Genomic DNA, 23741 nt, shown 5'->3' with positions numbered 1-23741 from the left:
AAAGGTCTTGAAGCTGTCCTCACCCTAGGGTCCAAGCACCCCGACTGTGCACGGCCTCAGGACCGGATTCCCACTGTCGGCACCGGTGGGCTACAACACTGCCCCGGTCCACTTAAGGTTTCCCACGACCGGATCTCCGTCGCCTCTGGCCCTGTCTGCCATCTGCCACCTAGTCAGTAGTCCGGTAGTTGAGAGGCTCCGACCCCTGACCACCCTCACTGAACTTCTCTCACTTCCACTGTCTACTCAGACTCTGTTCCCTCCCATGACACCTCAGAACCCCTAGGTGGGTGTCACCATCTGCTTGGCCCCGCCCACTGGTGTGTCCCTATTGTCATGGGGGGTGACTAGGCTTTTCTGGCTGATGTTGTGTACCTGGGTGTGGGTTTGTGTTGGTATGCCAAGGAGGATGGAGTCCTGCACCTGGAAGATTTGTGCAGTCTCTGTGACAACCTGGTTTTGCCAGGGCGTCACACAGTGACTCTCAAGAGGAGAGGTCACAAGTCGTTTGGTGACTCTCAAGAGGAGAGGTCACAGGTCAGGAGCTGGGCTCCTTGAGACTTTTAGGTGGCAGACGTTGGTCTGGGCCTGGAAGGAGCTGGAACCTCTGTCGCAGGGGATCGTGACAAAGGGCACAGACTGTCGAGGAGGACAGCCGGCGGCCTCATGCCATCACTGGGCAGGGGGCAGGGCACGACGGGGTACGTGGACCCTAGGTCAGGGAGTAGCTTCAAGCATCCTGACAATTTACCCAACGAGGACGGAGCCTTCAAGATCCGTTCTCCACCCGCTCCAAAATCGAGGTACTTGCGCAACGAGGGAGATAGGATTTTCCACTCACATGGTCCAGAAAATCCCAAGCGTGAACCCTGAGCGCAAGCTCATCCAGTTAGCCACACTGGTGAGTGGGACCCGACCAGTTTTACACTCGAGGGACCAACAAGAGAAACTAGGTGCCAAGGTAAAGGCCACAGACTAACAGGCAACACCAACGGGCACGGGATCCAAGCGGCAGCGGTGTTCAGAACTTTGCTTTACTACAGGTGTCGGTGTCAGTGTTATTGGACTGAGTGAGTACGCAAACGACCCCTTACCGTCCCAACGGCACCTCCCTGTCGCCCTCATTGAGTCCCGGGGCATTCCCCTACCCGTGGAGGGGTTAAATATCTTGCTGCCTGCTCCATTGCCACCGGGTACTCCCCATCGCAGCGGTGGTACTCCATTTTACCACGCACCACGGGTGGTGTCACGAACTGTCCTTGCTATCCCCTGTAAATAACCCCCCTTTTATTCCGAGTGGCCGCTCGACCCCACACCATCCCCTGTACATAACCCCCCTTCGTTTGAGGAGTCGCACGACCCCCGGGTCCGGAGCCCTCTCGGGCCACCGTGGATCCGGATCCGAGCAGCCCGGCTGGTGACGAGGGAGCGACACCCCCTCGAACCAAACAAATGCTCAGCTTCTTTTCTTTCGAATAATAGCAAAACCATAGAAACAAAATACTGCATTAATTCAGGGCAGGTGAGATTAGAGACTTGAGGTTGTCCAGCCTTGGCATACAAGTCTGCAGTCACTCTATGTGACTGCAGACTTCTTAATTCTCACAGCACGCAGTGGACTGGTGGACAAAGACAGAAAAGTGCTAATGTGCAGAAACAGTAAATGGGCCCTTTGCAGGCCAATAACTCATCAAAATGCACAATTTCACTAGCTTTGGAGGTAGGAATGGGCCCCCTGACCTCTTGGGTCCATGAGTGGCTGCACCGGTTGCACCAATGATATGTCCGCCCCTGGGGGTCATTTGATCACAATTATGCGATTTGCATACTTCTCGCCATATTCCAACTAGAAGTATCACTTAAGTGAGGCTGTGCACGTCTAGTCGGCATGTGACCACATGTATACAAATCAAATACTTTGGGTCACATGCCAGCCTCTCCTGGCGTCAGCAGTACGCGAGCTGTGAGGATTCACAAATCTGCAGTCACATAGAGTGCACGACCCCTTTAAAGGAAAAACCATGAGACCAAAGTATGGTCCTATGGACCCCATGGCAATTTTCTGTGTATAGGAATATATCAATTAATAATAATAATAGTCACCAAATAATAACACTATACAAATCACATATATAATCACTGTTCTGTACAACTGAATAAAACAGGGCAGAACGTTCCTCAAACAACCATTAATAACCTCAGTGATACAGTAGTAGCCAAGTCTAAGTGCAGGGATTTCTGGACGTGGCATCCATACTCGAGAATAACTAGATTGAGATGTTTTAAATGTTTTGTTTTAAATTTTCATTATTTAGACATCATTAACAAGTCTATGCATCCTGTAATTTCCACGATTCTACAACTTTTCCATTTTAGAGCTGAAATTTCAATGTTAATGAGTGTGAAGTTAATTAACAAACTGTTATTCCCATATGCGCATATCACAATAGTCCCCCCCCAAAAAAAAATGGAATAAAAAATGATGATTAAATAATTTGGACTCCAAAATGGGGATGATAAAAAAACAAGCCCTGATACAACTAAATAGAATGAAAAATGAAAACGTTAGAGCTCTTCTTTGAAGGTGAAAAAATTGGAAAACAAAAAGCAGCCTTATATAAACCTGGGGTCGGCCCGGCGTCCATTAAGGGAACCTGTCAAGTGAAAAAACGCTATTAGCCTGCACATATGGGGTTAATTGCCAGGTAATGGTGTTTTGAACCTGCCCTTAGAGCCCCGCTGCCGGGAGGAAAGAACATTATTCCTCCTGGCAGTGGGGTTCTTCATTACACCGGGCTGTCAGTCAGTACGAGGTTGGTTACAGCCTCTGCTCTCCATACACAGAGCGGTGACTGAACTCGTACTAGCGCCACTTCCATGACTGAAGCCGAATGCTGCCAGGAGGAGTAAAGTTCATTCCCTCCCGGTAACAGGGCTCTAAGGGCAAGTTCAGAACGCCATTAACCTGCAGATTAACCCCACATCTGTAGGTTAATAGCGTTTTTTCACGACAGGTTCCCTAGCAACTGTGCACATAATGTACATATATTTGGTATCATTATGGCAGTAATAACCCCTGTAATTAATTGATATTTATGATAATTATCTGAATACTGTAATAAATATATAAAACTGCAGCAGAATGGCTTTTTGTTTGCCAAAATAAATATTAGTTATGAGTCTTATGACCACCTGACTGAAATAAAAAAAGCACCAATGAGACTATTTGGAAAAGTTTATATTCTCATTTCTACTGCTACAATAATCTGTCAGGGAATAGCAGGAGTCTGTAACACCACTATAAACAGCTCTTCTATTTTTGTCCTCAGTACTGGAGCCATTTTAATGACGTTAGTGCATTTACTTTACATTAGATTTGAGCTTCAAGAAAATGGCCGCCAGAGAAGGAAATGAGCTCTGTGTCCTCTATGGCCGCCAGGTGATGTGCTGTGTGAATGTGGCCGGGAAGCAGTACAGGAGCAGGAGGCGGATTCTCACTTCCTGCACATGGTGGAGCCGGTGATACTAAGGTAACATAGCTGTGCACTCTGTACTGCTCTCCTCTGTATGTCAGCGATATATGTGTGCTGTAATGTATGGAGGTGGAGCCTGTGTTGTCACTCTCTGCCAAGTACTACAGCTCCCAGCATGTCCTGTCAGCCAGGCATCACCATCTCTATTGCCCCAGCCTCCTTAGTCTGTGTGCACACAGCATCTTGTAGACCTGATGAGTTTTTCGAGGAGAAAACACCTTAAGAAATTGACTTTTTTTGGCTTTTTTTTTCCAGTTATTTATTTCTTTTTTTCCTTTTGCAACATCTTTGTCTCCAGTGTTTTTTTTTTCTTGTTACTTGTATATAGGTCAGACATACTGATAGGGAAGCTAGATTGTGAGCCCCGATGGGGACAGTGTTCCTGATGTATGTAAAGCGCTGCGGAATATGTTAGCGCTATATAAAAATAAAGATTTTTATTTTTTTTTTATGTCAGTAGCTACACGGCAATTTAGGTGTCAGCGCGTGCACTACAATCGAGTGATGTCGCATTGGGACCCCGGGGGGATCTGTGACCGCTCAAGAAAGGTGCAAAAGATACAAATCTGACACCGCTAAACATTTTGCAACTTGCTTGTCGCGGTTGCAGACCCCTCGGCATCCCGGTGTGACCCTCTGCGCACTGCGACGTGGCAGCGAAATACGGTTGCCGTATTCCCCCAGCCTAAAATAGTGCGCGGCTTGTAAACAGAAGCCGCACGAAGGATAGTCCGGCCATTTTTTTATTTTTTTTGTAATGCTTGATGTCATTGGAAATATAAAGTGCTCAAAATACCGATAAGCATCTCCAAAATAAAGGGAAATGTCTCTAAGGAGTCAAGATCTTTATGGGGGAGCATTGACTCCTGTTACTTCATTTTTGGGAGGACGTTCGTGTGCATGGGTTCAGGAGTCCTGCATAGAACCAAAGGGGAGAAATGTGATCCACATCTGCTCTCAGACTTTGTATCAAGCTCGTGCTTTTAATCGGCAGCCGGTCCGAGAACTCTGAGCTGCGATGAGAAGAAATCTCTGAATCTGTCCGGAATATCGAGTATTTTATACATAATTTCTTTACGATGAGACTGCGGTGTGTGATAATAATGAGTTGTGATTTCTTTCTTAAAGGAAAACAAAATGGTTGTAAAGAAGAAGAAAGAGATAAGTGTCGATGTGTTACTCCTCGATACTCAGAGTATTCAGAATCTTAAAGGTGAGTTTAACAGAAAATTTTATGGAAAAATACTCAAAGTCCCCATTGACTTCCATTATACTCGGTACATGAGTGGCCGAGCGTCCAAATGCTTACGAGTACCGAGCACCCGAGCATGGTAGTGCCCGCTCATCACTAGTTACGAGTACCGAGCACCCGAGCATGGTAGTGCCCGCTCATCACTAGTTACGAGTACCGAGCACCCGAGCATGGTAGTGCCCGCTCATCACTAGTTACGAGTACCGAGCACCTGAGCATGGTAGTGCTCGCTCATCACTAGTTACGAGTACCGAGCACCCGAGCATGGTAGTGCCCGCTCATCACTAGTTACGAGTACCGAGCACCCGAGCATGGTAGTGCCCGCTCATCACTAGTTACGAGTACCGAGCACCCGAGCATGGTAGTGCCCGCTCATCACTAGTTACGAGTACTGAGCACCCAAGCATGGTAGTGCTCACTCATCACTAGTTATTAGTACCAAGCACCCGAGCATGGTAGTGCCTGCTCATCACTAGTTACGAGTACAGAGCACTTGAGCATGGTAGTGCCCGCTCATCACTAGTTACGAGTACCGAGCACCTGAGCATGGTAGTGCTCGCTCATCACTAGTTACGAGTACCGAGCACCCGAGCATGGTAGTGCCCGCTCATCACTAGTTACGAGTACCGAGCACCCGAGCATGGTAGTGCCCGCTCATCACTAGTTACGAGTACCGAGCACCCGAGCATGGTAGTGCCCGCTCATCACTAGTTACGAGTACCGAGCACCCGAGCATGGTAGTGCCCGCTCATCACTAGTTACGAGTACCGAGCACCTGAGCATGGTAGTGCTCGCTCATCACTAGTTACGAGTACCGAGCACCCGAGCATGGTAGTGCCCGCTCATCACTAGTTACGAGTACCGAGCACCCGAGCATGGTAGTGCCCGCTCATCACTAGTTACGAGTACCGAGCACCCGAGCATGGTAGTGCCCGCTCATCACTAGTTACGAGTACCGAGCACCTGAGCATGGTAGTGCCCGCTCATTACTAGTTATGAGTACCGAGCACCCGAGCATGGTAGTGACCGCTCATCACTAGTTACAAGTACCGAGCACCTGAGCATGGTAGTGCCCCCGCTCATCACTAGTTATTAGTACTGAGCACCTGAGCATGGTAGTGCCCGCTCATCACTAGTTATTAGTACCGAGCACCCGAGCATGGTAGTGCCCGCTCATCACTAGTTACAAGTATCGAGCACGTGAGCATGGTAGTGCCCGCTCATCACTAGTTACGAGTACTGAGCACCCAAGCATGGTAGTGCTCACTCATCACTAGTTATTAGTACCAAGCACCCGAGCATGGTAGTGCCTGCTCATCACTAGTTACGAGTACAGAGCACTTGAGCATGGTAGTGCCCACTCATCACTAGTTACGAGTACAGAGCACTTGAGCATGGTAGTGCCCGCTCATCACTAGTTACGAGTACAGAGCACTTGAGCATGGTAGTGCCCGCTCATCAGTATTTATTACTGGGAGAAAAAAGGTATTTTGATGCATACGGCAGGAAGGGTACTTTTTTGAACTCTCCGGTTCCTGGGGACCTAGGGATGTGTAGGTACACACTGGTGCTCAGCATGTTAGGCGTAGTGCACCTACTGACTGTAATGAGTCATGTGCTGGACCTATCATCCCATGGACACAATTTATAGTTCTTTTGAAAGAAAACTGTGAAGGTATCCATTCAATTACTGCAAGTAGAGAAAACCCTCAGAAGTTAAAGACCAGGGGGTTTATCTGGTTTATTAAATAGTTGTATTCCACGAGATATAACCGTTGTGGAGCAGCTGCTGTTCCTCCTGGAGATATGTGCAGAAAATGACGTTACCGTTTTGCCTGTCAGTTCCCAGTTGACTCTGCTGGAATAGACCCCACTGGTAACACAGAAATCTCATTGTATTCTTAGATTACCAGTAGCATAACAATAGTCAAGATTACCAGCACAATACAGAGGTCTTCGAAAATGGGAAATACAATTATTTACTAAAACATGCATTACCGGAGAGCAAGCTTTTTCTCTTCTTATGCGTGGAGATTGTAAAAGTGGAGATCCTTCATGATCTATAAAGTAATTAAAAGCTACAAATCCCTTTGCATAAGAAACATGTCACATAGGAGAAATCGATACTGCTGTATACATCACATAGACACCAAGACTGCTGTATACACAACAAACAGGAGACCCTGAGCCTGCTATGTATTCATCACATAGGAGACACTGAGACTGCTGTATAAACATCACATGGGAGAAACCGAGACTACTGTTTTTACATCATATAGGAGACACCAAGGCTGCTGTATGCATCACATAGGAAACACTGAGAATGCTGCATATACATCATAAATTAGACACTGAGTCTGCTGTGTGTGTAATATATCATATAGGAAACATTGAGACTACTGTCTATAATCACATAGGAAACATCGGGACTGCTGTGTACCTGTAACATCGGAGCCATTAAGACTGCTGTATATACATCACATAGGAGACAGTGAGACTGCTGTATATACATCACATAGCAAATACCAATACTGTTATATACTTCACATAGGAGACACTGAGACTGTGTATATAATAATAAAAAATATTTATTCATTTATATAGCGCTATTAATTCCACAGTACTTTACATACATTGGTAACACTGTCCCCATTGGGTCTCACAATCTAGGTTCCCTGTAAGTATGTTTTTTTTGGAGTGTGCGAGGAAACCGGAGTACGCGGAGGAAACCCACGCAAACACGAGGAGAACATACAAACTCCTTGCAGATGGTGTCCTTGTAGTGGGATTTGAACCCAGGACCCCAGCGCTGCAAGACTGCAGTGCTAACTACTGAGCCACCATGCCGCCCATTCACATACAGTAGAAGACACAGATTGCTGTATATACATCACATAGGAAACACCAAGACTGCTGTATATACACATCATATGGGAAACACAGTGCTGTATATATCACATAAGAGATATTTAAAATTACTGTACACAACATATAGTATAGAGAGTATTTATTCCATGATGCTTATATGAGTTGTCCATGACTATGACTTTAATAATCTATTCTCGGTATCAGAGTCTGGCACCCAGTCCTCTTCTTTTATGATCTGTCACTGACTGTCGACTCAAAGTTTAACACAGACAGGCTTGGTGCAAGTTACCCCCTTTAGCAAGAACTAGGGGAACTCTGGCTTCATCCTTTAACCTTATAGGGGGAACTGGACTCGCAACAGTACCCCCTGAGATCCCTAGATTTCATCCACAGAGTAATTTCTGGCCAGAGGTTTGAGCCTCAGCAAGAATGGCCAACTATCTGGGTCAATGGTGTGAGTGATGGAACAAGGAACAGAACCAGTAGACCAAATCATGGCCTAGAAATAGCCCTGGTCAGATACCAAGAAGTTGGTGAAAGCAGAGTAAATGGCAATGGTCAAAATCTGGACAGAGAAGGGCGACGCAGAGAAGAGCCAGGTCAGGTCACAAAACGGGATGAAAACTACAGGAATATGGTGACAGAGGTAGATGTGACTGGACCAGGGCCTGGCGAGCATGTTCCCCTGCTGAAGTGAGTGGGTGCTTTGTGTACTTCTGGGAGCTATGGGGCCAGATAGCAGCTGACCATTGGCAGCGTCGAGTGTTGGTCTCCCACCGAAGCATAAGGGGGGCTTTACACGTTGCGACATCGCTTCCGAAATATCGTCGGGGTCACGTCGTTAGTGACGCACATCCGGCGTCGGTAGCGACATCGCAACCTATAAATCCTAGGTGCGACGATAAACGATCGCAAAAGCGTCGAAAATCGGTGATCTGTGTAGCGTCGTTCATTTTCATAATGTCGGGTCGACCGCAGGTACGATGTTGTTTGTCTTTCCTGCAGCTCCACACATCGCTGTGTGTAAACCCGCAGGAGCGACAAACATGTCCTTACCTACTTCCCGACGGCAATCAGGAAGGAAGCAGGTGGGCGGGATGTTATGTCCCGCTATTCTCCGGCCCTCCGCTTCTATTGGCCGGCCGATTAGTGACGTCGCGGTGACGCCGAACACACCTCCCCCTTGAAGGAGGGATAGTTCGGCAGTCAGCGATGTCGCCGACAAGGTATGTGCGTGTGACGCTGCCGTAGCGATAATGTTCGCTACGGCAGCAATCACCACATATCGCATGTGCGACGGGGGCTGGTACTATCGCGCTCGGCATCGCTAGCCGATCCTAGCGATGTCGAAATGTGTAAAGTACCCATAAGTCATCAAAATCGATGTTTTTTAAATGAGACCATTTGCTGGTAAAAGTTTTACCGTGGATAAGTGTCCCTGAATTCCTGGCTTTGTATCCAGTGTTTTTGACTATGCAGTAATCATAGTTTTCACTTTGTAGCTTTTACAGATGACACAGAACAGAATTTGCCTTCTCTGCTCTTGCAATGTTTACACCTTCACGATGGCGTTCAGCAAATCCACTGTATCAAGAAGGTAAGAAGTTCTTGAAGTATCTGCAATATACCGTGTTTCCCTGAAAATTAGACACTGTCTAATATTATTTTTTGCCCTGGGTTTTTTTTTGGGTAGGGCTTATTTTTCAGGAAATGCGGGTTGAGGGAAAGTTTACCCCAGAAAAAAGGCAGACACCCCCAGGAGAATCACACTTACAAGACCCTGGATATCTGCATTGCTCCCAGGTTCTCCTGCATTCCACAGCAGGCACGGACCTGCAGTGGAATGCATCGAGGACCTGCGTCTCACCGCGGGCCCTCGTTGCGTCTCACCGCGGGCCCTCGTTGCGTCCCACCGCGGGCCCTCGTTGCGTCCCACCGCGGGCCCTCGTTGCGTCCCACCGCGGGCCCTCGTTGCGTCCCACCGCGGGCCCTCGTTGCGTCCCACCGCGGGCCCTCGTTGCGTCCCACCGCGGGCCCTCGTTGCGTCCCACCGCGGGCCCTCGTTGCGTCCCACCGCGGGCCCTCGTTGCGTCCCACCGCGGGCCCTCGTTGCGTCCCACCGCGGGCCCTCGTATTCTACAGCGTCTGTTGCCAGGAAAAAGCGTTTTGGTATCACCGGATATGTGTGTGCCAGCTGTAGCAGTTCGAGTGTGATTGTGGGGTCTCTCTTCTCAGCTTTGGGGGTGTCCCCTTTCTTTAATGAAGTGTCTTGAAGTATCTTTAACATTTTAGCTGCATGGAAACTTCATTATTGAACCACAACTAGGGCTTATTTTTGGGGTACTGCCTATATTTAAGCATTACTCCGATGAGGCCAAAATTCCTGCTAGGGCTTGTTTTCGGGGTAGGGCTTATTTTCGTGGAAACACGGTAAGTATATCCACATGTCTTGGCTCAAACAGCCTGCAACATTTTACAATGCAGACGGACCATGTACGGACACAGTATCAAAGGTGAAAATGCTGAAACTGGAAAAAATCCATTCAGCTCATTGTCCAGCAATGTTGATCCAGAAAAGGGCAAAACCCCCTGAGGTAGAAGCTAATTTTCAACATTTTGGGGAAAAAAATGTATTCTTGACTCTAAATGCGGCAATCTGATTGTGTCCCTTACTCGTTATACACAAAGTGTCCACGGGTCTACTGGCCAAACTTTGACAGCCTCATCTATTAGAAAGTCACTTTTGGATAAGGAGATCCATGGACAGCCGGAGGTCACGGGCCGTACTTGGACTGTGATACGCGGAGGTGTCAATGAGGCATGAGGGGGTTATCTCACGCCTTTCACTCCTGGATTAGGAGGGGAGAGGTGCGCTGCATGGACGGCATGGGAAAACACTGGGTAAAACCCACATGGAAAAGTTAGGGCATCAGCTTTGTTGGCTGAGGCCCCACCCCTTCTGGTCACATGGGTATGACCTCACACAGGTCCTGCTAGTGAAAAGTTAAATCGATTGTATAATACTTATGCTAATTCTAACAGGGGGAGGAGATAACTATAAATACCCCCCAGATATTATCTGATCCTCAGCTGCTGTCACTCAAAAAGCTGATGATTTTATAAACTTTACTTTCTTGGATTTCAAAACCTAAACATCCGAGCTGACCACTACAGGTATGTATAGAATCAGCCTGATAGTGCCAGTATAGCACTGACTTCAGCTTATATACGAAAATCCTGGTGATTGGTGCGCTTTAAAGGGGTTTCTCCAGGATTTAAAGGGGTTATCCGCATCAGGAGTTAGAAGGGCTACGCACTTTTGGTCAATGGTCACTAAGCTTTAATTGAAATGTTTTTATTGATTTTGTCCACAATCAGCGGTAATTGTGTTCTCATAAATAGTAAAGGGGCATGATACCTGGTAACACCAGCAGAGCCTCCCGATACAGACATTAGAGGCTGTGAACAAAATGCTCCGTAACACCATACAATAGGTAATGTGGGTATAGATTCTACCGAATCCCCACGTGTGGCACAAACTTAAGGTCATAGTATTAAGAAAAGGCGGAGAGTTTTTAAAGCGCAAAAAAGCCGTACAAAAGTTTATTTAAGACACAAGGTGGACATCCATATTCATATTCAATAAAAACATTTTAAAATGCCAGGATCAGGCCAGCCATATGTATAAATAGAGAACCGTGATGTGACATGTTATATCAGAATTTACAAAGTAAAAGAGAATGTCAATATGTAGAAAACTCTATATTGGAGTATACCCATGCCGCACACAGCATCACAGATTCCCACATACAATTTCAGTAGCATACACAAGAGTTATAATAGAATATCTACCATGAAGGATAGTGAAGTAAATAAGGAGGCCAGATCACTGAAAAAACCTCAGAAAGATCGCCCAACGTATGTTTCGATATCTTTGGTATAAATTCTTCATCAGGGGAAAGGCATCTTAAAATTAAGGATGCAAGTGAGAGGGAGGAGACAGCACCACAATTTCAGACAGAGACCAATCAAAATTTCCCTAAGCTGTGTATGTACATATACACATTTGTACACATACATGTACACATATGCAGACCTACATGCAGGATCACAAAAATGGAGCGTAGCTAACTGACTCATTGAGTCCCTTAGGGACCAATGTGTCCAGAGTCACAATCCATTTGGTCTCGCACTGTGCCAGGCACTTTTTGAGATCGCCACCCCTGATCCCCCCCCCCCTTCTATGACATCAATACCTCTTACTTTCAATTTAGAGGGGTCACATGAGTGGTAACATCTAAAGTGCCGGGGCAGTGTTTTTAGTAGAGTGGGGTCTGTCTCTAATTTTGGCTGCAGCAATGTCTCTCACGTGCTCCCTGACCCTTACATGCCTCTCCCCTGATGAAGAATTTATACCAAAGATATCGAAACATACGTTGGGCGATCTTTCTGAGGTTTTTTTCAGTGATCTGACCTCCTTATTTACTTCACTATCCTTCATGGTAGATATTCTATTATAACCCTTGTGTATGCTACTGAAATTGTAGAATCTGTGATGCTGTGTGTGGCATGGGTATTCTCCAATATGGAGTTTTCTACATTTTGACATTCTCTTTACTTTGTAAATTCTGATATAACATGTCACATCACAGTTCTCTACTGATATATATGGCTGGCCCGATACTGGCATTTTAATATGTTTTTATTGAATATGGATGTCCACCTTGTGTCCTAAATAAACTTTTGTACGGCTTTTTTGCACTTTAAAAACTCTCCGCCTTTTCTTTTTAATAGATATTAGAGGCTGCAGGAGAACCTCTTCCAACAGTTAGGGTTTATGACAAAGACAGAGCATGAAAATCTTCTAACCTTTATTCTTTTCCCCCCATTTAAGATTGCACCACTTTTAGAAAACCTGCCCAGCAGTTCCATCGGTTCAGACGAGCTCCGCTGCTGCATGTCTGTATTAGCCGAAATGTACTTCACAGTTGGCACCAAGAACCCCCTTAAAAAGGTTTTGGGCAGGTAACTTTCTCATATATTTGTGCCTTATCGCGATGGGATGAAATTGCAGTTGGCTCATATGTTGCTTTTGTGTTGCACCATGAATTGGGGGCTCCAGAATGAGTTATCTGAGAATCCTGCAGTGAGCTGCTTCTTTAAGAAAAGAGGAAAAAAAATTCCTCAACAGTGTCCATATCCTTAGTTGCATATATACCATGATCAGCAGGTCAGCAGTGAGTAGACTGTGTCATTTACAAGGTGAGGAATAATACCCAGCTGTGAAGTTATCCACCTGTTTCCAGGAGGAATAACACAGTAACGGGACATTTTTCACTGAGATGTTCCACAATTATTATTTTCTGGGGAATGACAGTGACTACAAAAATATACAGGAATGGTGCCATCAGATAGTAGAAGTAGAACAGGGATTTTATCACCAACAGAGAACTCTTATCCCTGTTATATAATGGAGCGGCATGTCTGGTGCTGGAAAGTCGCTCCATTCATTCCCTATGAGGCAGTCAGAAAAAAAGCGAGCGCAACCCCATAGAGAATAGTTGAATTGGTGGTCACACATGCTGCTCCATGCTTATGGGGATAAAAAGAAGATTTTTGGTACTCACCGTAAAATCTTTCTCTGAGCCTTTATTGGGGGACGCAGTTTAGCACTGGCGATGGGTGAATAGTGAAATATTCTGGTTTGGATTATTTGTACCGAGTACCTAGTACTATTCCAGTATTCGTCACGAATAACGAACCTAATGCAAATCAGTGTTAAACCCGAGCATTTTTCTGGGAAATCTTCAAGAAAAATGCTCGGGTTCCCCATTGACTTGCATTAGGTTCTTTATTCGTGACAAATACTGGACTAGTACTAGGTATTCAGTACGAATAACCCGAATATATTACTATTTGCTTATCACTAGTTAGCATGCGTGTGTACTGCTACCAATAGGAGGCTGACACTAGGCAAGAAAAAGTAGAAGCAACATGAACTAAAATACAAACCGGCAATACTGTCCCCCAATGAAAGTTTAGAGAAAGTGATTTTATGGCGAGTACCCAAAATCTTCTTTTCTCTATAACTTCATTGGGGGACACAGAAAACCATGGGACGCTCCAAAGCATTGCCCAAGGTTGGGAAAAGTAAGGACAGGAGAAAGGATGGACAGAGGTGATTCTCTTAAGGGCACGTTGTTACACGCTACGATATATCTTACGATGTGTCGTCGGGGTCACGTCGTAAGTGACGCACATCCGGCATCGTATGACATATCGTAGCGTGTGACAGCTACGAGCGACTGTGAACGAGCAAAAATACTTACATTATCGTTGCTCGTTGACACGTCGCTCAGTTTCTAAAAATCGAACGTCCGGTTGTTCATTGTTCCCGAGGCAGCACACATCGCTCCGTGTGACACCTCGGGAACGATGAACTGCAGCTTACCTGCGTCCCGCTAGCAATGCGGAAGGAAGGAGGTGGCCGGGATGTTTACGTCCCGCTCATCTCCGCCCCTCCGCTTCTATTGGCCGGCCGCTGTGTGACGTCGCAGTGACGACGAACGTCCCTCCCCCTTCAGGAAGTGGATGTTCGCCGCCCATAGCGAGGTCGTCCGGGAGGTAAGTACGTGTGATGGGGCGTGGCCTGGACGGCAATGTGAAGAGACGTGTTTGTGGAGCTCTCCTGCAAACTCCCTTGATAAATCTCTGAATACCGCTGTTATCACTGCCTCAGCCGGCTGTCAGGAAGATAAGGTGGTGAGGACTTATCTGGAGTGAGTCTGGTGGATGCAGAGAGGTGCCATGGTCCGTCACAGGCAAAAAGATAATGGAGGCGGGAAAGTCCCCAGCTCTCAAGATGGTGCCATGATAAGGCAGGAAGCTGAGAAAGTTAATGCAGCCTGTCAGGAGAGGATGCAGATCGCTGCAAGGCTGGAGAAATTTGCCTGGACTTCAGAGAAATCACTTCAGCATACAGATAACAGAGGTGAGGAGGGAGAAGACAATGCCAGCTCTGATGAGATGGGGGATGGTGAAAAGCAGCAAGATAAGACAGGAGAAGTGGAGAAAGCACATAGTGCACAGGAGGCTCCAGAAAACCCCACTTTAAAGGACATTTTTGCAGTGGTGTCTTTTTGTAAAACAGCTCTGACTACCCTGACGAAGCAAGTTAAGGGATTACAGGCAGAGGTTGCTGACATCAAGAAAGACCTCAAGAAAGCCGATCTGAGAACAACGGCTGTAGAGGAGAGAGTGGGGATAACAGGATCATATTACAAAACTACAAAAGTCTGAAAAAACATTTGCACAGCAGATAGCTGAAATCATGGCAAAAAATGATGATTTAGAGAACCGCTCTAGAAGAAATAACATCCGAATTGTCGGCATCCCTGAGAAAGCGGAAGGAAGAAACCCCACTGAATATGTAGAAGACTGGCTCAGGGGGAAAATGGGTGCTAATGTCTTATCCAAGCTCTATGCTGTGGAACGTGCACACAGAGTCCCGATGCAGCCACAACCAGCAGGCAGGGGCCCTCGCACTATGCGAGCCAAGCTCCTCAACTACAGGGACAGGGACACTATACTGCGAAAGGCAAGAGACATGGAGGATCTTATGATTGACGGCCAGAGAATTTCCATATACCCGGACTACTCCATTTCTGTTCAAAAGCTACGTATGACTTTTACAGGAGTAAAGAGGCGCCTGCGAGAGATGGGGGTGCAATACTCAATGATGTTCCCGGCAAAGCTAAGAGTGACGGCGTTGGAGCGGGTGCACTTTTTTACAACTCCAGAGGAAGCCATGCAGTGGTTGGACGCAAACGAAAAGCGGATCCGTTTGAAGGAATGAGCTGACTGTCTGAATCTGCAGTGTGTTGGAGAAGGCCGGCTGAGGCTCTACAACATCCTTAGGAGCTTACAGGGGACCCTTCTTGTTTTTTCTTTTTTTTTCTCCTTCCCTTTGGGATTGAGGTAGTATGCAGGGGGAATGCGAAGGGTTTGATGTGAGCTTCGCAGGACATGGGAACTGCCTAATTAGGCGCGGTGGTGGTATTTACAATTTGAGATTCCAGTTTAATTACTGTTCGCCATTTTACTGTTATATTGGTTGAGTGGAATATGATTATACATAGAAAGGGGGGGAGTGGAGAATTGTTGGAAAAGGGACGAGTTTTAAAATGTGTCTAAGAGGGGGAAGGCGAGGGAGGTAGGGGGGAATTTAGTAGGGATTATGGACCAGGTTTGGAAAACCCGATGCTTCACGGGAGTACTCGAAAACACGAAGTGGTGGGGAGTAGGAGGGGAGGGGAGCAGGGGGGGAGGGGGGAAAGGGGTAGGGTAGAGGCAGCATGGGGAGATACTACAAGGTTTGATGGTTTTACTGGGTGGGATAATGGGGGATAGAATTAAGGTGTTGAGTTGGAATATTAGAGGGTTATCAGATAGGTCTAGGAGAGCGGCATTAATTAAATATGTTCAAGACCAGAACCCGTCAGTAATATGTCTACTAGAAACGCATCTCACAAAGGAGACAACACATGTTTTAAATAGGAGATGGGTGCAGAAGGCCTATCACTCCACCTTTTCCAACTATGCAAGGGGTGTATCACTGCTGATCCATAACTCTGTGCAATATGAATAGATAGAAGTGTATGTGGATAAAGAGGGACAGTGTGTAGCCGTCAAGTGTAAAATATTTGGCAGACTCATGTGTATAGCTGCAATATATATACCACCTCCATATAAGTGCACCAAACTAAGGGAGATAAGGGAGTTCTCTGAGAAGGGGGGAGTAATCCCTTTTTTACTGGTGGGGGACTTCAATAATGTGATAGACCTGTACTGGGATAGGAGTAGTAGACCTCCAGGTATCCAGGATAGTTGTATGACTTCGTTTGGCACTCTTATTGGGGAACTTGGAATGGTGGATGCCTGGCGAGTGAGGAATGGGAGGGTATCCTGCTTCTCTTGTTATTCGGCTTCACATAACACTCTGTCCTGCATTGACATGACTCTAGCTAGTGATCTGATGGATGCAATGATAAGCGACGTGCAATATCTGACAAGAGTGATTTCAGATCATAGCCCAATTCTAGTATCCATACGACGGGGGACCCTGACAGGGGGAAGGAGGGGAGAGTGGAAGCTTCACCCAGCATGGATCCGTCATATTAATATGGGGAATATAGAACGGGATCTTGGGGATTTCTTTATCCACAACGAGGGTAGCACTGGTCCGCTGGTGGTATGGGATGCGATGAAGGCATACCTCAGGGGGCTCCTGTTCAGGGATATCTGTAAACGTAAAACACAGACGAGGCAGGATGAGAAAGATAGCCTGGAGGCCTTAGATAAGGCAGAGCTGGAATCAATCCGGAGTACTACTACGGACGCGAAGCAAAATCTTAGGCAGGCGCATGAACAGGTTAATAAGATGCTTTTGGAGAAGGCGGTAAGGAAGCAGGCATTCCAAAAATTGCATTTTTATGAGGAGGGGGAAAAAGTTGGTCATCTATTATCGGTCATAGCTGCAGCTCAAAGGAGTAGCTCATTTGTGCATGGTATGGACACGGTGGAGGGGACACAGGTCACTGAGGTTGAGGAGATCCTTGGGGTCTTTAAAGATTTCTATCGCACGCTATATTCTTCTATTGGAGAGATGAGGGTGGAAGAGGTGGACTCATTTCTTGAGCGAGGTGAGCTTCCGGTGTTGTCTGTGGCGGATAGAGATAAACTGGAGTCACCTATTACTATTGATGAACTGGAGGGCGCTCTGCATGGCATGAGCAATAACAAGGCACCGGGAGCAGACGGGCTACCAGTTGAAATTTATAAACAGTTAGAAGAAATCCTATTACCCAAACTATTGAAAGTCTTTGAGGTGGCGGAGGGGGAGGGTGTATTGCCTGAATCTATGAGAGAAACAATAATAGTAGTAATTCCTAAGGAGGATAAAAATCCGAGGCTTCCAGACTCATATAGACCCATCTCGTTATTAACAGCGGACGTGAAGCTTCTGGCTAAGGTGTTGTCAAACCGGCTGACTGGAGTTATATCTAACCTAATCCATATGGACCAATCAGGGTTCATGGCCAATAGGTCAACAGCTGCTAATATCAGGAGATTGTACCTTAATCTACAGTTGCCGCCTGACAACCCTGGCCGGAGGGTGATCGCTTCGCTAGATGCCCAGAAAGCGTTCGATAGTGTTGAGTGGGGGTATCTGTGGAAAGTGTTGCAGCATATGGGTTTTGGCCCAAGGTTTGTAAAGTGGGTGCAGCTGTTGTATAATAGGCCTACTGCTAAAGTTAGAGTTAACGGTATGACCTCCTCAGCGTTTGAGTTGCACCGGGGAACGAGGCAGGGCTGCCCACTATCGCCGCTCCTATTTGCTATTGCAATAGAGCCTCTGGCGGCGGCCATTAGGAAAACAAAGGAGATCCATGGATTTAAGTATGGGCATTTAGAGGAGAAAATAGCTCTTTATGCTGACGATTTATTACTTTTCTTGGGGGATCCATCAGCCTCATTGGATCATGCCATGCAGATAATAGAGAAATTTGGAGAAGTTTCGGGACTGACCATTAATTGGTCTAAATCGAGCCTCTTTAAAGTGGATGGGGAAGTAGCCTGGACAAATGAGGATACTGGGGCTAACAAATTGAAGAATGTGGACGAATTTAAATATCTAGGTATCCAGATATCTCTGCCAGTAGAAAAATACATACAGGTGAACTTATGGCCTCTCCTTAAAAAATTGAGAGCCAAGGTGGATGCCTGGAACAAGCTACATTTGTCAGTTGTTGGAAGGGTTAATTTGCTAAAGATGGTAGTAATGCCTAAACTCCTATACATACTGCACAATGCCCCTGTTTGTATTTCAAGGAAAAGATTTAAAGGGATAAACTCGCTGTTTAGGGACCTGGTGTGGGGTAAAAAGCAGCCTAGGGTGCGATTAGAGACTTTACAAAGGCCGAAGGATGAGGGGGGTCTAGCAATCCCAAATCCGGAATTGTATTATATAGCGGCGCAATGTCAACACCTCAGGGGTTGGTCTGATCGAGAGAAAGATGGGGGCATTAAAGAAGTACTGGAATACCTAGTGGGTAGAAGTCCATTGGTAATGGGACTAGAGGGTGGTGCGGTGGGGCTCCTGGGTAGAACATCTCCTACAATGGCACTTATAAATAAGACCTGGGATAGGCTGAAAAGGGTGAGAGGGGTGACCCGGTTAACTAAGTTTACACCTATCTGGGATAACAGTAATCTCCCGGAGATTCAGAAAATGGGGAATATTGAGGAGTGGAGACGCAAGGGTGTAATATACATGCATCAGATATTGGACGGAGGAATTGTGAAATCGTTCCCACAGTTACAGAGTGAGTTTCAGTTACCGGCGTCCGGCTGGCTCCACTACAGACAATTAAAACATGCGATTGCAGCCCAAGCGGCTAAACAAAGTGTGGCCATACAGACTGACCTGGTACTGGAGTATGTGTGTAAGGGCGGAGTTAGCACTAAAGGGATCATTTCTGGCACGTATAAAGATATACTACATACCTTTCTTTTAGACTACCCAATTAAAACTAAATCTAAATGGGAGGAGGAAGTTGGGCCGATAACGGAGGAGGTGTGGGAGAGTATCTTAGAGTATATCCCTAAACTTTCCATGAGCGAACCAGCCAGACTGTCTCACCTATACGTGATTCACCGGGTATATAGGTCTCCTTTACTGATGTTTAAAATGGGGTTGAAAAGGAATTCGGAGTGTCCAAGGTGTCAGGGATCTGACGCAGGTATTTTTCACATGATGTGGTCTTGTCCGAGACTGGTCTCCTTTTGGACTCAGGTTATCCACAAGATAGGAAGAACGTATGGGTGTGTCCTCCCCAGGCAACCAGTGATATGCCTATTGGGATATGCTGAGGAGCTTGGGGTGGAAAATACTATGAAAATTGTCATTGCTAGGCTGCTATATGCGGCAAGAAAGCTAATCGCCAGGTCCTGGATTAAAAAAGACCCCCCGACCAGGGGAGAGTACATTAAAAGGGTGAAGTGTATTCTGCAGCTGGAACGGGGAGTGTATGAAAGAAGGGGGGGAATGTTAAAATGTTTGAGAAGCTATGGTCTCCTTGGCTGCAATGCGAATAGGACGAGTGATGGACCAATAAACTGGTCTGGGACCGGGATAGCCGTCTGAGACCTCTGATGTGTATGTTTTGTTTTATTTGTGTTACTAGTTGTTCCTCTTGCACAACGGGATGGTTGCTATACTACAGTTGAAGGGTATCCTAAGTGTGTACTAAATGGGATGTAGTATCGGGGAGAAGTGTTGCTGCCGGGGTGGGGGAGGGGGCGGGAGGGGGAGTTAAAGGGGTAATAGATGTGATAAATTTAATTTGGATGCCGATTTGTTATTCTGTTGTATGTATTCTGTTTTAATAAAAAAGTATCTGATTTAAAAAAAAAAGTACGTGTGATAGGGGGTTAACGACTTTGTGCACTACGAGCAACTAATTGCCCGTGACACGCAAGCGACGGGGGCGAGTACAATCGCACGATAGATCATCCCGTGTGACGCCAGCATTAGGAACCCAGCCACTCGTTTGTAAAAACCCTTCTGTGTAGACTCCGAAGCTGTACACTGTAGAACTTGGAGAGACAGTTGCAGAGGAACAAGAGACACCGAGAGAGCTGCTAACTGGGCCTAATCGTAAACGGCCCAAGACACCCCAGACACTGGTAGAGACAATCTGAACTCCTAGTAGGAGCGCTTTGTCCCTTTCCCAATATGTATGCAGGATCCGTAATCTTAAGGGCAGAAAGGCTACTTCAATGACACTCCGGATCACAGACCAGGAATTTTCTCGACTGAAGAAAGGTGTCCTAGATGGATAGGAACGCTGAGATGCACTCTGAACAGGTGCTATCTTTGTTTACAGACTGGTCAGAAAGGAGAAAAGGGGAATGACAGAACAATGGGAGTGTATCTTCCTTCAAAGGAGAGAGGAGGAAAATTGAGAAAAGGGGGTGAGCCGGACATAGAACCAGGTGAATTACTGTACAGGTGAAGGAAAGGAGAAAGAGCGATGAGGCAGGACTGCTAAACTGACTCACCCTCATGGAAGCGATAGAGATCAGAAAGGACTTTCCAGGGGATAGGAAGAGCTAACTAGAAAAAAGTTAAAATGTAAGTGCTGTAGAACGTCGAAAACCATGTGAGGTCTCGAAATTCCATAAGATTCCGCTAGAGATTTACTGGGCATTCCCATGTCAGAGAATCGTGATCCGTGAATGGAAACCTAGAAAGGGAAGGAAGACCGAAATCTGAGCGCAGAGAGCGTGGATGAACAAAAGAACACAAGGACAGACGGAAGAGGCATGTACAAAGAAATAGACACGAAAAGGAAGAGGGCTTTCCATTCTTATCATTATCAATGACTTGATCAGATAGCCCGAAGGCACCAGCACTGTGGCTCAGAGCTAAGCCGTTAACCTGAGAGAATTAAATTCTGGTGGAGGAAAAGAGAGAGCCTTGGGAAACTGATATGATATAGACTACGGGGGGGATTTGCGAGAAAATAGACTATCTTCAAAAGAAGGTTTCTGTAAATAAGGAAATGGGAGAGGATAGCTCAGGAGACTGTTGGAACGCGTGGTAGACAATCAGGTTGGGGACTGATGGCGAGGTTCATCCAGGTCGCCCTGAGACACACTTTGTGTTTGGGGGTGGGGTCCTGCCGGACAGACCAGAGAGGGTACGATTTGGATCAGACCATACTGTTCTCTCTGTCTCTACGGTGGCAAAGCAGGGTGAACAGTTAGACCCTGTTGCCCAAATCGCAAGCAGTGTCTGAAAGACAAAGGGAAAAGATTAGTAACACACAGCAAAGTTTAGGTGGAACCGGGTCTAAGAGCAGACCTGTGTCTGCCTCCTACTGACACTAAGCTTGGCTCTGGTCGGTGGGTGTACACTCCTGAGGAGCAGCTCACTTTTTTCTTGCATAGTGTCAGCCTCCTAGTGGCAGCAGCTTACAACCATGGTTTACTATGTCCCCTAATGAAGCGATAGAGAAGGTGCCCCGTTCTGTAGATCATTGGCGGTCTTAGCAGTTGGACCTTCATGATCATCAAGTTATCATCTATTCTATGGTTCGGTGATAATGTGTTTTCACTGGACACCCCCTTTAAAGGACTGTCCTGGACCTATCGTCTGTCCCATACTATTGTGTGTTCGGTATTCCTATATGCTCCATCATTCAGCTACAATGCTTTATATCACAAAGGTGACGTAAAACGTGTGGGACAAGCAAAACGGTAACTATGTATAAAAAATTATCCGATTATACAAAAATGTGAATGACTGAGCAAACGCTGAATATGTTCTTGGTGATTTTCAGCTTATTAAACAGCGTTCCTGATCCGTGCAAGAAGGACACCGCCTCTGCGCTCACGTCCTGCCTGCGGAGGGAAGTTACAGAGGAAGATGTGGGAAGTTACAGGAAAGTAGTGGACAACTTGGCTTCATGTATGGACAGTTTCAGCCTAGGTGAGCGTACGGAATATTTCACACATTTCTATATTATTACTCAAGTGTCATGTTTTCTTTTTATAAATTGTGTTTTTACACACTCTTAGGGTATGTTCACACCTTTTTTTTTATGTGTTTTTTTTTTGGGTGGGTTTCCGTGCTTTAACTCACATTAAAAAAACACTTCAAATCCTCCTTACAAAAAGCCTCTAGTTCATTTGAATGAGGTAACCTGGCTATAGTGCATGTGTTGCATTTTTCTCCCCCCACTTGTCTTTTAACACTTGTTTTAAAAAAAAAAATTAAAAAATGGCATGTTCACAACTGGCCGATTTTGCGCTTTCCGTTTTTTTTTTCGCCATTCTTCTGAGAGATGTAACTTTTTTATTTTGTAGTCAATATGGTCATGTGAGGGCTCTTTTTTTGCGGAACGAGCTGTACTTTTAAATGAAACCAGAAATTTTACCATATAGTGTTCTGGAAAATGGCAAAAAAAATCCAAATGCGGAAAAATTGCAAAAAAAGTGAAATAGCACTATGGTTTTTGAGATATTTTATTCACTGTGTTCACTATATGGTAAAACTGATGTATCTATGTGATGCCTCAGGTCAGTGCGAGTTCATAGACACCAAACATGTATAGGTTTACTTTTATCTAAGGGGTTTAAAAAAAATCAAAAGTTTGTCCGAAAAAAGTGGCGTACGATTTACGCCATATTCTGTGACCTGTAGCGTTCTCTTTTTGCGAGATCTATGGCTCAGTGACGGCTTTTTTCTTCATCGTTCCTTATGGGAGACCCAGACCATGGGTGTATAGCTTCTGCCTCCGGAGGACAGACAAAGTACTACACTCAAACGTGTAGCTCCTCCCTCCGGGCTATATACACCCCCTGGATGACAATCTAACCAGTTCAATTTTTAAGATTTTTGATTTCAAAGATATGGAAGAAAAGCGGGTCCAGTCTGGACTCCCGGCATGTCCCTTCTCACCCCACTGTGTCGGCGGTGCTGTTAAGGTTGACTTTACAAGGCTGGAGCCTTCACATGCCGCGCTCCTTCACCATCCTCTGAGGCTCTGGCTTGAAGTGGGAGCCATCACGGTCCTCTCTGCTTTGCAGGAGACCGGTCTCCATCCGCAGCCCTGTCAGGATCCTGCCGGACGGAGCGTTTAACCCCCCCCCAGGGACCTGGCCCTGCGTCTCAAAAGCTAAGTATTGAGACGTTTTTCAGGGGTCCCGGGTACATTTATTAAGGGGAGAGTGTGTCTTTTGACTTTGCTGTGAATTCCGGCCGGTTCTCTGGGTTTTTCCTGAGAACCGCGCCGAGGGTGCCTGCTCGTCGGCCGCATGTCAAAATCTAGGCCCCGGCTTCAGTTGCGGCCTAGTTTCGGTTTCAGTCCCCCTGCATGCCAGTCTTGCAGGGGAACAGTGCGGCGCCGCCCACCAGCCATTCAGCAGAGGGGAGGACACTCCTCTCTGAGGAGATGTTTCCCTCCCCTGTATCTCTCCTTGGCCCTCCGGATTCCCGCTCTTGGGCTAAACCCCGCCCCCCC

At 46.3% G+C, this 23741-nt stretch overlaps 1 protein-coding gene across 1 annotated transcript in view; it reads left to right on the top strand.

The window, feature by feature from the left end:
• Window positions 1-3463: 3463 nt before the first annotated feature.
• The window catches only part of THADA (THADA armadillo repeat containing), a 906435-nt gene continuing 886157 nt past the window's right edge, over window positions 3464-23741 (top strand). The window contains 5 exon segments of the mRNA XM_075341438.1: window positions 3464-3530; window positions 4662-4746; window positions 9156-9250; window positions 12548-12678; window positions 22059-22207. Coding sequence (XP_075197553.1) covers window positions 4671-4746; window positions 9156-9250; window positions 12548-12678; window positions 22059-22207 — 451 coding nt within the window. The 5' untranslated portion in view covers window positions 3464-3530; window positions 4662-4670.

This window comes from Anomaloglossus baeobatrachus, chromosome 3, assembly GCF_048569485.1.
Source record: "Anomaloglossus baeobatrachus isolate aAnoBae1 chromosome 3, aAnoBae1.hap1, whole genome shotgun sequence".
Classification (NCBI taxonomy): Eukaryota; Metazoa; Chordata; class Amphibia; order Anura; family Aromobatidae; genus Anomaloglossus; species Anomaloglossus baeobatrachus.
The sequence above is the reverse complement of the archived record's forward strand: the minus strand, read 5'-3'. Positions and strand labels throughout refer to the sequence as shown.